Below are 13,260 nucleotides of genomic sequence, written 5' to 3'. Positions count from 1 at the left end.
GATAGCTCTTTCAAAGAACCAGCACAGGGATGATGGGTCGAATGTTGACCACCAGCACAATATCATTCGATGACATTGGAGACTATGCTCCTAAGCTTAATTTTTTTAGGCAGGCCAAGTGAAAAGTTTTGAATTTGGAGAAGAAAGAGGTTATTCGTCCCATCATTAAATGCTTGCTAGTAACTTTTGTTTGAACAATTATTGCTTCTAGTATGACTGGTCAAGAGCATGTTACCGCATCAACCTAGAAGGACTTGCTCTAACCGTTGAGCTTTGGCTGAGGATCTCAAAATATGCGTAACTTGATTTATGGGGAATTTGATCTCCTAATGTTCTTGTGGGGTTTGCCAAGTAAAAGGTAAGGTAATTAGCCATAGTCCACAAAGGACCATAGGAACCTCTCCATTAGAGACGATTGGTTATACAGGTCAAATATCCTTTATTCAAAATCCTTGGAGCCGATTGTGTTTTGGATTTCAGATAATTTTAGTTTTTGGATACCGCATACTGGACTAGGTTTACTTACATTGCAATAGCCTAAGCAGACACTAGCTATAGTCGAAAGTAAATAAAATGGCTAGAAAAGTAAGATGTATCAATGAATAATAAATACAGGGTACTTGTAATAAGTTCCCACCGATGGTGCCATCTGCGATTCTGCTTGTAGGAGAGGGTTCAGAGTGTCGATGAGCAGACAAATAACTGGACTTTCCGCGCTAAAGGTCGGGTGCAGTCAGTGACCTTCATGTCGGTTCAGGTCATGTTGGCTCACACCAGGGTCTTATAGTTCGGGTGCGGCAGGCAAGGTTTGTGTTGGCTAGGGTTGTGTTGGCTCAGGTCGTGGATTCTCACGCTGAATGTCGATGAGGTTCAAAAAAAGTGTGGTTTTGGGATGTGTCCGTTTTTCAGATTTATGGATAAAGGATACTTGACCTGTATATAGCTTGAGAGGCACCATTCTGCAAGCGTGGGGCAACGTGAGTAGGCAGGCGTCCATGAACAAATGGCATGGAGATTGAACCCCGCTGTTGGTGTCATTCTACATCACACTCTAACCACCTAGCCAACTGAGCTAACTAACCATAACCATTTTTTGATTTCCAAGGCAGACTGGATATTGTAAGCTGTTTTGGTGCACTTTGTGTTGCTCTAAAATCTTGCTGTGATTCAAATACGCAATCTTAAAAAAAGCCATTCAGCAACCCAGGCTTGTTTCCATTGTTCTGTGATGGGACTTAACAGTAATCAATCATTTGTGCCACAATCATTTGATCATTCTTGGTGCTCAGCACCCAGTGATATGCACAGTTCAACAGTGACTCAAAGTCAGGCTTGATACATCCTCAAGTAGATATTTCACTTAGGTGTCTGAAGTAATTGTTAAACAGACTTAGTTACCTGATAGTTTGTGTTACTGATTCTTTGTACCAGTTGACATTCTAGAATTATAATCAACATTTTTGCCATTGAAAATGTTTCTATTTGTTTTTGTAGCTAATCTTGTCCCAGAGTATGCACAAGACTCAAATCACATAAAGGGAACAGTTCTACCATAGCAATCATTGTTCTTTGATATTCTGGTGAGCAATGTTGGTACAATCTCATTGCACCACAAAAAATGTTATTCCAATGGTTGGGTTAGGCACGTCATCTGTGCCCAGCAGGTTTCCTTGGGATTAATTTGGCTGCTGTGACTTCCTTCTGTGACAGATACTTTAATGGCTTCCAGATAACCCTTCCAGTAGTAAACCATATAATGGAAAATTGAAGCAGTTTGTTATTTGGTGCTCTTCCAGAAAACTGAGTCCATTAATATGCAGAGCTCATGGAATTCAATTTGGAGCAAGAAGTTATGATTCATTCTTTATCCTCCCCAGGTAGTGAAATATATCTTCCAGTTGTGATTTGTGTGATGCCTAGAGATTTTTGAACCACTGTACTAATTGAACAAGATTTATTTCATAAAGCTCAATTTATTGTGACCTTTGGAGGTGAAACATCTGGTACCACCATCACAAATATTGGCCAAAAATCTGTTTGAATGTATCCTACATGATGATTGCCAACCAGGTAGGATATTCCATTTGATAGCTTAATTGATCCACCTTCTCATCATTTCTCTTGAATCCATTTATACTGTTTGCCTTTCCTGGTAACTCGTTCACAAATCCATTACTCTTGAAGTTTTTTTAAAATCCATCTGACTGCACTGATTATTCTTGCTATTTTTTTAACAATTTGTGCTTGGTAATACACAAATCTTTCACCTTGATGAACAACTTAAATGCAAGTTTGAATTGGGTCACTTTGGAATCTCCCGCCTGTATCACACCACACCCCTTTCAACCAAGGAAACAGGTCTGATTTTCTTGACCTGTTTTGCCTGACAGCTGAAATCATTTGTAATTTTTACCTCTTCACTCACCCAAGGAAGATAAAGTTATTCCTGTTACAGGCTGACCAGAATTCCACACAGTATTCTGAATGGTTTGTGATCATTGGCTGATTCATTAAAAGATAACACCTTCCTTTGTGATCTTGATTTACTACTCTATACTTTGTTATAGTGTTCCTCCTGATTCCAAATTAGCTTAAACCCTCCACCCACAGCACTAGCTAACTATCCTATCAAGGCATTGGTCTTAGTCTTGTTGCGGTACAACTTGTCCATTTTAACATGGGTCCCCCTATAGTTTCAATTTCCCAGGATTCTGATCCCCTCCCTTCGGCACCATTTCTTCAGAAATTAATCTGCCTTATCTTACTGCTCTTGTACACAGCAGCATGTAGCATTAGGAGTAATTTAGAAGATCACTGAATCTTTATGGCACAGATGGAGGCCATTTGGCCCATTGTGTCTGTACTGGCTCTCCAAATGAACAACTTGTCTAGTGCCGTTTCCCTGCCTTCTCCCTGTAACCGTGCACGTTCTTCATTTTCAGATAACAGTTTAATTCCATTTTGAATGCTTCAATTGAACCTGTATCCACCAACACTCAGGCAGTGCATTCCAAACCCTAACCGCTCGCTATGTAATTACCCCCTTTTGAGGTTCTTGTCTTCAATTTGTTCCCAAGCTCCCTGCTGACTGCAGGACTTCAACCTTATTCAATCAGGTGTCACTGTTTTCAACATGGACCACAATTTCAATCTGTTCCCATTCTCCTCTGCAAAATATTCTGCACTTATCCATGATATGCTCTGCCTTAGCACCAACAAGGCAACACACCATGTGAGTTTGATAAAGTAGCTTGGAGGATCTCATGAATTGAATTAATTGTAGAGACAGTTGTTAATCTGTATACAGTCAAAATGGGCACTCATTCAATTTACGGGATACTGCTTGGTTTGGAGGAGCTATTGAGTCTGTGGCGATTTCAGCATCCGCTGTTTTACGACTTCTGTTTATTTGTGCCATCTTAAACATGACATTCTTTTGTATCCAAAAAAAAATCACTTTGTATGATGTGATTGAAACTAAGCCATGCAGAGCAGGTATGTTTCATGCTTCCAGTGGACTGTGACAGTTGGACTGAGCAGCCTTGCTGTAGGAAAGGGACAAAAAAATGACTTGTGTTCTTGCTTCTGATTGCTAGTCATTCAATTGTGCTGCAGCGTGCATGTGTATTAATGTCCACTTTGGGCAGGGATTAGGTTTAATTGTATCCTTGTCTGTACATCCCTGAAATGTCTTATGCTGCCAGCTGTTGGCAGGTTGTTTGAAAAATGGTCACTTGCTCAAGGTCCTGGTTTTTGGCAATTTTTTATTCATTCTTGGAATGTGGGCGTCACTGGCTAGGCCATCATTTATTGCTGCCTTGAGCTGTTGTAGTCCGTGTGGTGTTGGAAAACCCACAGTGCTATTAGGAAGGGAGTTCCAGGATTTTGACTCAGTGGTAGTGAAGGAAAAGTGATATAGTTCCAAGTCAGGATGGTGTGTGAATTGGAGGGAAACTTGCAGTTGATGGTGTTCCCATGCATCTGCTCCCCTTGTCCTTCTATGTGGTAGAGGGTGTGGGTTTGGAAGATGCTGTTGAAGGAGCCTTGGTGAGTTACTACAATGCATCATGTAGATGGTGCGCTTTGCTGCCACTGTGCATTGGTGGTGGAGGGAGTCATTGCTTGTTTTGGTGGATGGGGAGGCCAATCAAGTGGGCTGCTTTGTACTGGATATTGTCAAACTTCTTGAGTGTTGTTGGAGCTGCACTCACCTGGTCTAGTGGAGATTGTTCCATCACACTCCTGGCTTGTGCCTTGTAAATGGTGGACAGACTTTGTGGAGTCAGGAGGTGAGTTATTCTCTGCAGAATTCTCAGCCTCTGACCTGCTCTTGTAGCTGCAGTATTTATATGGCTGGTCCAGTTCAGTTTCTGGTCAATGGTAAACCCCAAGATGTTGATAGTGGGGGATTCAGCGATGGTAATGCCATTGAATATCATGGGGAGATGGTTAGATTCCCTCTTGTTGGAGATGGTCATTGGCTGGCACTTGTGAGGCATGAATGTTACTTGCCATTTTCAGCCCAAGCCTGAATGCTGCCCAGGACCTTCTGCATCTGGACATGCACTGCATCAGTATCTGAGGAGTCGCAAATGGTGCTGAACATTGTGCAATCATCAGCGAGTGTTCCGACTTCTGGCCTTATGATGAAGGGAAGGTCATTGATGAAGCAGCTGAAGATGGTTAGGTCTAGGATACTAACCTGAGGAACGCCAGCCATGTCCTGGGACTGAGACCAACAACCACCTTCCTTTGTGCTAGGTATTACTCCAACAAGCGGAGTTATTAAACCCCCCCCCCTGCTGGTTCCCATTGACTCCAGTATTGCTAGGGCTCCTTGATGCCACACTTGGTCAGATGCTGCCTTGATGTCAAGGGCAGTCACTCTCACCGCTTCTGTAGTTTAGCTGTTTTGTCCATGTTTGGACTAAGGTTGTAATGAGGGAGCAGAATGGCCCTGGCAGAACCTAATCTGAGCATTACTGGCAGGCTATTACTGAGTAAGTGCTGCTTGATAGTACTACCACCGAGAAGTTCCATCATTTTGTTGATAAGACCATAGGCTGGGGTAGTAATTGGCCAGGTTGGATTTGTCCTGCTTTTTGTGGACAGGATACAGCTGGGCAATTTTCTGCATTGCTGGGTAGATGCCAGTGTTGTAGCTGTACAGGAACAGCTTTGCTAGGGACGTGGCTAGTGCTGGAACACGAGTCTTCAGTACTCTTGCAAAACTGTTGTGAGGGCCCATAGTCTTTGCAGCACCCAGTGCCTTTAGCCGTTTCTTCAAATCACGTGGAGTGAATCAAATGATTGAAGACTGGCATCTGTGAAGCTGGGGACTTCAGGAGGAGGCCGAGATGGATCATCCACTTGGCACCTTTGGCTGAAGATGGCTGCAAATGTTTCAGCCTTGCCTTTTGCACTGATGTGCTGGGTTCCCCCATCATTAAGGATGGTGATGTTTGTGGGCAATGAAACCATAATCCAGCAAGTCACTATCTTAAGAGGAAGAGCACGTGTTTAGAAAAAATTTTGTTCTATTACAGAGCTTCCTCTTTCAGTAGGCTGGATATTAACTTGGAGGCGGGACTTGGAGCAGGAGTTGGGCTGCCTTAAGGTCAGGAACCCAGAAGAACGGGTTTCCCACAGGACCTACTGAATTTAATGAGAGGACTTGATTAACATTCATTGTCTCAATTTCCCATCCATTGTCAACCAAATTGTGAGGCTGACAGGCTGTTAGCCGAGTAATGCTTTTGCATCAGGCCACAGTTCGGGAGGTGATGGATCAGAGGAACTCAGGAGGAAATCAAATGGGTGGAGGAGTTTGGAGGATAGAAATTGGGTTGGTGTGATTAGTATCCAATTGGCAGGAGAGGTGGGTGAATTCAACTCCCTTTATCTGCCAGGCTTCCCAAGGCCCAGAAAACTCAACCAGCCCAGGGTTAAATTTATAATAGTGATTCTGTATGAGGCATGCAACCTTGTTATAATATTTAAATTGCCAACCTGCTTCCTAGCGTGAGTTAGTATCCCATCCCCTGACCTACCCCTGTTGAAACTGTCAGGTTGGGGTCAGGAATCATTGTTTGACTCATTTGAACGTTTTAACATCGCACCTGTATCAAACCTGCCTGTTTTTGGATGTTAAAGTTCCCCCCAATGTTTCACCTGTTTTTATAGATACCGCGTGAGATTTGTGTGAAAATAAAGTGGAAACTCTTTTTAAAAAAAACTTTCTACAAGCTGGCTGACTATGGTTTATATTGCTTCCCAGCATAAGGGGGAGTTAGTACATGTCACTACTAACTGGAAATAAATTCAGACTGAAAAAGGAAGTTGCAAAATTGTGATTGATCATATTTCCTGGTTGAGTTGCTTTATATTTTCATATTGATTTATATTTCTGATGCATGTTAAGGATGTGAATGCTACCCAGGGATTATGATCATTAAAACCTTTTCCTGTTGAATAACTCCTTATTAGTCATTTGGAAATGCCCAACCCAACAGTTTGTAGTTGTTAGTCACCAAAGTCTAGAAATGCTTAGGATTCCCTTAAGTGCTTTGCGTGTAGGGCTTGCAAATTTAAAAATAGCAAAATAGCCTGAAGAATACTGATGCCTCCACTAGAGATTCCACTCAGCTAAAAATGTAAAGCCAGCTGTTTTAAAGCCAGCATTCCAAATACAGGTATTTTTTTAGAAATCTGCTTTTTGTTCCAAGATGTGATTTCTAATGTTTTGCTGAGCTGGTTAACTATCACACTAAATGGCAACCTGTCAGTCAAAGGAAAAAAGTGAGATATGTTGGAGGTGATCACATCATTTTCCATGAACTTTAAATGTAGCTTTGTGCACTTCAGTTTTACCTTAAACGTATTTTTGTTGAGAATTTAGGAAATTCTCCCTCAACATATGCAAATAATTCTGCCTTTCTCTAATCTGTTGTGTTATCTGAGGATGACTTTTAAACCCTCTAGACATCTGTCGCTGCAGCCTCAGATGATGTCTGGTGCAATAGTCAAGATGCAGATATAGTAGAGCTGTGCTTAGGTCAGCTTGCCTGTATTCAGAATGGTCGGGTTACAGAAGTGCTGATTCCCAAAATCATTTACAGACACAAGAGGAGGCCAGTTAGTTCACCAAGCCTGTGCTGGCTCTCAAAGAACTAGCTGCTCATCCCATGTCCTTTTCACCATAGCCTTTTTTTAAAAAGTCCTTATTCCCTTGTTTAAAAACTATTATGAATTCTTGTTTCCAGCATGGTTGCTTGTATGAAGTTGAGTGTCTTAACATTCTGTATTAAGAAAACTTCACTTCTCCTCTCATCGTTTTAATTTTGATTTAAATTTATGCCCTTTAGTTACCAATTCACCAACCAGTGGAAATTGATTTTTCCAATTTTCTCTTTTAAAGTCTCATTTTAAGCATTCTATCTGATCTTGTCTAACTAGAAGAACTTCGATTTACTAGTCTGGTTCTGTTTATAATAAAGCATTGATTTTGACAATCACTATATTAATTTACAATGCTGTTTAGCATAGAACAGTGATTTGATTTAAACCTCCTGTGGTGTTTGGTTTGCTGGGTGTTTTGTCTCTGGTAGAACCTGTGCTTCCTGGCTGTCGTCATCTGCTAATAGCAACTGAAACCAATTAATCCAACTGTTGCAGAAAAATCAATATTTTATAGACATTTTGTTAGAGTTTAGCTGCTGTATCATTCAATTAAGCCCATCTCAGCAATTGAACTAATTCCTAGCTGCTTGTTTTAATTTTCCCAAGCAGAAACAGTATTGAAAATTTCACTCCCATTTTTTCTGTGAAAGGAAGGTTCAGAAAACTAGCAGTAACATAGAAATGGAAAAAATAGCAATTTTGGCTATTACTGTTAGGGAGCAGTTTGAAACTATGCTCCAAGGATGACTTAGTGTTTACACACTTTCAGCAGTAAGTGTAAATGTTTGTGGATCTGGAGTAAATATTGTATGTTCTTAGCAATGCTTTTGTAATACAGATATTTCAATGTACATCCTCAGTAAGTGGAGATGACCTGTACTGCTGAATGTTGCATCAACATGTGCTAGTGGCAGTTGAATTAGAAAGTGGTAAACAGAGGTGATTTCCTCTAGGGAAATCGAAGAAAAAATCTTCGCTTTTGTCAATAATTTCTAATAAACTCCTTTATCCATTCCTGTGTCATTCATAAGCTGAGTTGTTTTTTACAGTTCTTTAAGGCCTTTCAAGTAATATAGGGTTTGTCTTTTCCTTTGTTTGGCAATTTTTTGAAGGAAAGAGAGGCTTTGGGACCTGTCTGGTCTGAGTTTTTGCAGAATTACTGTCATTTTCAATTGAGTCATGAGAAGGTTTCTTTTTCCACTGTGCTGTAATATAACTTTGTTTTGTGATAAATGTTGCTTAAGTCTGAATTGCCGTACAGAATACATCTTCACAATGTGCAGTATTAAATGACCTTGTAGGTTTTTCACACAGCATAATAGGTCTTCAGCTGCTTTATTATGAATTCTCTGAAAATGACCTGGGGTGAAGTGTACATGTGTCCCTTTGTTATGGCATTTGCAATTGAGAACTAACTGTCAGGAACTACGGTGTGAACCCGTGTCTATACTGGCTGGGGAGCTTTTGGTTTTTCTGAAATCCTTACTGCGTTACCACATCCTTCCTGATTACATTTATTGTGATAGAAAAGCTCTGTTACATTGGGATATGGCATTGTGTTATGCAGGTAAGCTATACATTTATTGTTTCTGTGAGCTATTTTAAACATTGCTATCTTGTTTAACAGGCGAAGCCAAGAACCTACCTCCATGCCATGGTCCAAACAAGATGCGAGATTGTTTCTGTACTATAAAACTGGACCAAGAAGAGGTTTATCGGACAAAAGTCGTTGATAAATCTTTAAGGTAATCACTGCAGCATGGTTCCAGATCTCTCATAAATGTCACTTGTAGCTACTCAGTCCTGTAGTGAGAGGAAGATTGGGAACTGCAATGTCGGAGAGCAGAAAGCTGAATTAGAGAAGATACATGTAATGATTATATGAGGCTTTGCCGAAATTAACAAAAAAAAATATTTCTGGAATTTTGGCATTAGAGCACTGTAGAATGGGCAAGTGCATCTTGAAATCAGTGCTAGGCAGACTTGTGATTTCCCTCGGAGCAATTCAGTTAGCTCCTGTATTAAAAGCCGCTAATGCAACACCTCCAGCAGCCTGCAGTGACACCATTTGCAGCTTAATATTTCAAAAGATCTGACTGGTATCATAATTTATTTCAATGATCACATTTGCGTCAGCTCTCTATTTGAAAAGCACCCGTTTTTTTTACACAAGCATTTTGAGTTTGTATGCTGTTTCACCATTTCTAACTTAACAGTTACATGAGTAGGCACCATGAGCATTGCTCGTTGGTGTCACTGCTATAAGTGGAGCCAGTAGTACAGTGAAGGGAACGCTATTTCTACCTTGAATTAATTTGTACATCTGCATTTAGTAACCTCCTGCTTTAATTTCTATCTGTTGGGGTTTGTGGTCTATTTTTTCTTCTCCTCCTCTCCCTCGTTTGGTGTGAAGACTGTAGCCTGAGCCATATTTGCAAGTTGCCAAAGCTGTTTCAGACTATTTTCGCATGTGTTGGGGCAATCTTAAAAAATGGATAGTGGTGATGACCAAAATTATAGCAGCATCGATCCATTTTTACACTGAGTTGAGATATTCGAATTAACCAAACCTCAGGGGTAATTGGTGCTTTTTTTGATATCACTTACCTTTCTCTTTTATTTCCAGGATGACTTTTGTATTTAGTCTATGAAATGCCCGCTTACTGATTTTGGCCACTCAATTAACTTGTTGCTTCCCCCAGCCACAATACATGCATGACTTCCAAATGGCTTTAAATTCCTGTGCAGTCCTCAAAAGATGTAGATTTGTTTTTATGGATTTTTGTATATTCTGTGCACAGCTGCATTAGGGTTGCGTTTAGTACGATAAATAGCTGTCTTAATTTATGGTAATCCTTTGCACTGCTTCTCTTCACAGCCCATCTCCCTCAACTTTTTCCCATAGTGAACCCTGAGTACAACCTTTTAGGAGCTTTGACATGCTACATTTTGTAAGATTAGTGAACATCAGTGTCAAACATTTAATACCGAGTGCAACGAGAAAGGTGAGCAATACACGAGGAAGATCCAGTGATTTCTTTTTTAACTTAGCATTTTTAAACAATTCCCAGCCCCTCTAGTTATCATTAGTTTCTATTTCCCTATCCCTATCCCTAGGGAGATAGGGGGGAAATAAAAATAATTGATCAAAGAGGAAAAGAATGCAACTGGGTGTACAAGTTGCACGAAACAACAAAACTGAAAGAAGTTCAAAGTGAAGAGGCAAGAAGCTTTTCCACTCTATTACTTTGGCTTATTTAGTTTTGTAAGGATTACATGATGCCAAAATTCTAACCTTTTGGCGGCATGTAAATTCATCCTATGGATCTCAAGGCACAAGTTGGTAGTGTGATGGAATACTCCACACTTGCCTGGATGAGTTCAGCTCCAACAGCACTCAAGAAGCTTAACACCTTCCAGGATAAATCGGTCTGCTTGATTGGCACCCCTTCCACAAACATCCACTCCCTCCAACACCAACTAACAGTAATACCAGTGTGTACCATCTGCAAGATGCACTGCAGGAACTCACCAAGGTTCATTAGGCAGCACCTTCCAAACCCACGACTGCTACCATCTAGAAGGACAAGGGCAGCAGGCACATGGGAACACCACTACCTGCAAGTTCCCCTCCAAGCCACTTAACAGCCTGACTTGGAACTATATTGCCATTCGTTCACTGTTGCTGGGTCAAAATCCCTAACAGCACTGTGGGTGTACCTACACCACAGGGACTGCAGCAGTTCAAGAAGGCAGTTCACCACCTTCTCAAGGGCAATTAGACATAGGCAATAAATGCCGGCCTAGCCAGCGATGCCCACTTCCTGTAAATGAATTTTTTAAAAGTTGCGTATAAACTACACAAATAAGAGTCTGATTTAATACAGCGATTAGTAATGGCACACCTGTCCTATTAAATTCAGGTTCAACCTTTACATCTATGATGAGGGGCTGAGTAAATTGAGCCGATACACACTCGAGTTTAGAAGAATGAGAGGCGATCACCTTTGCGGATGTTCCATCATTGGAGTTATTTGAGGCTGAGATGGACAGGTTTTTGGTGTCTCGGGAAACTCAAGGGGGACAGGGAGTGGGTGGGAAAGTGGAGTTGAAGCCAAAGATCAGTCATGATTGACTGATGGCGCAGGCTCACCAGGCTGTCTGGTCTACTCCTATTTCCTATGTTCTTGTATCTTGTCATCAAAGCTTTCTATTTACTGTCTCTTGGGCAATGAATTTAGGCAGGTCATAACAAGCAGACCTATATCCTCTTCTGTGTGCGCGTTGTGTGTATGAGGTAAGTTGGGGGTGGTGAGGATTAGGACAGTCTCTATGTACTGTTTGTCCAGATAGTAGACCAAACTTTCCTAGCGAAATATACTGTGCTGAATTTACTGGATGTGGCACCATTTTCTTGATACCAGATGAGATCTCAAACCTTATTATTTGGAAACGAATACTATTCTTGTCCTAAATGACCCCGTGGAGCTTCCAAACCAGGCATTTGTGCAATCATGCCCTAACCTTGATTGTGAGGGCAGTATTGCAGAAACAGATAATGAGACAATGTGTAATGTAGGGTTTTAATTATAGGCTGTAGCCTGTAATGCATTAATATTGATTTCTTGCTCAATGCAGTACTGCTTTGAATGAGCTTTTATGCTCCCCACTGTACTATTTACTATACCACCAATCTTTTTCCTCCTAGCCCAACCTTAAAATCAAAAACATGTCTCTGCACAGCTCTGGTTTAGATCAAGTAACTCAGTACTGGGGAGGAATTGAATTGGGATCCCCTTGATTAACTTATTCATTGCTTTAACCAACTGAGTCATTAGCAGATCTCATTTCTGAATAAGTGCGCAGTGGTAGTAGGAGAACATTCATACCTAAAGCAGATATGATGCTTTTAGAAAACAAAACTTGCTGCAATAAATTGACATAAATGGTATGATCTTTTTGAAGTTTGTGTTATGTAAATGGGGAGTGGGGAGAGCTGCATGAAAAGTATCTGCAGTATGCTTGAAAAAAACATTTTCATTAAATATGAACTGGAAAAGGGGAAATTCCCTGAATCTGAATGAAGCTGGGAGTGTGGATTCTGTTTATTATTCATTCCAACTGTATTAATTTATAATGCGGAGGTATATAGTATCTCAAGTTATACTGTGGCCAGGCAGTTAACTTAATACAATGGATTACTTTAGTTTTCATTTAAGGTATTTCAAATATGGAAGTATATTCTAATCATAGCCTTTTCCAGTTGTAGTTGCTTCTATTTGTGGTTGCTTTCTGTTTATTTATAGGTATTAAGTGATCCAGTAACTAGTGGGTTGTAGTGTTGGACTCTTGACCTGGCGATCAAGGTTTAAATCTCAATTTGTGCCAACTGAGCATCAGTTGGTAATGCAACCTGAGTCAGCAGGTTGTGGATTCACATCTAGAATTTGAGCCCAAAAATAAAAAAAGCTCGCACTCCAGTGCAGTATTGAGGGAGTGCTGTACTGTCAGAGGTGCCATGTTTCAGATGAGATGTTAAATGAGGCCTCGTTTGACTTAAAAGATCCTATGGCACTATTTTGAAGAAGAGCAGGGAGTTACCCCTAGTGACCGCGCCAATATTTATCTCTCAATCAACTGAGAAAAGCAGACTATCTGGATATTATCATATTATTTGTGGCAGCTTGCCGTATGCAAATTGGCTGCCACGTTTCCAACAGTCACTACACTTCAAAAGTATTTCATTGGCTGTAAAGCACTTTGGGATGTCCAGTGGTTGTGAAAGATGCTACGTAAGTGCAAGTCCATTTTCCCTCAACCAACAGACATATTCTGGCTTTCCATCTTTGACAATCATTTGTGGAGGGAGAGAGAGAGCTGGCTGAGGTTGGGTGGGCAGGGAGTTGAATAGTTGCTGATGGATATGCGTTCTGTAGTGGCAGCCAGAAAATCTCTTGTATTGACTTCTCTTTCCACATAATGTTACCTCTAGATTTACCCAAGGATATATCTGCGGGCCCCTCTTATTACTCATCTACATGCTGCCTCTCAGTGCTGTCACCTGTAAAGATATCAGATTTC

At 40.8% G+C, this 13,260-nt stretch overlaps 1 protein-coding gene across 1 annotated transcript in view; it reads left to right on the top strand.

Moving 5' to 3' along the window:
- Positions 1 to 13,260, top strand: part of rasa2 (RAS p21 protein activator 2) — a 148,804-nt gene that overhangs the window by 22,941 nt on the left and 112,603 nt on the right. Inside the window, exon 2 of the mRNA XM_078564162.1 lies at positions 8,807 to 8,924. Within this exon, the coding sequence (XP_078420288.1) occupies positions 8,807 to 8,924 (118 nt within the window). The remainder of the gene's footprint in view (positions 1 to 8,806; positions 8,925 to 13,260) is intronic.

This window comes from Cetorhinus maximus, chromosome 19 (assembly GCF_964194155.1).
Source record: "Cetorhinus maximus chromosome 19, sCetMax3.hap1.1, whole genome shotgun sequence".
Lineage (NCBI taxonomy): Eukaryota > Metazoa > Chordata > Chondrichthyes > Lamniformes > Cetorhinidae > Cetorhinus > Cetorhinus maximus.
Note: the sequence above shows the minus strand (reverse complement) of the source record. Positions and strands in the feature narration are given on the sequence as shown.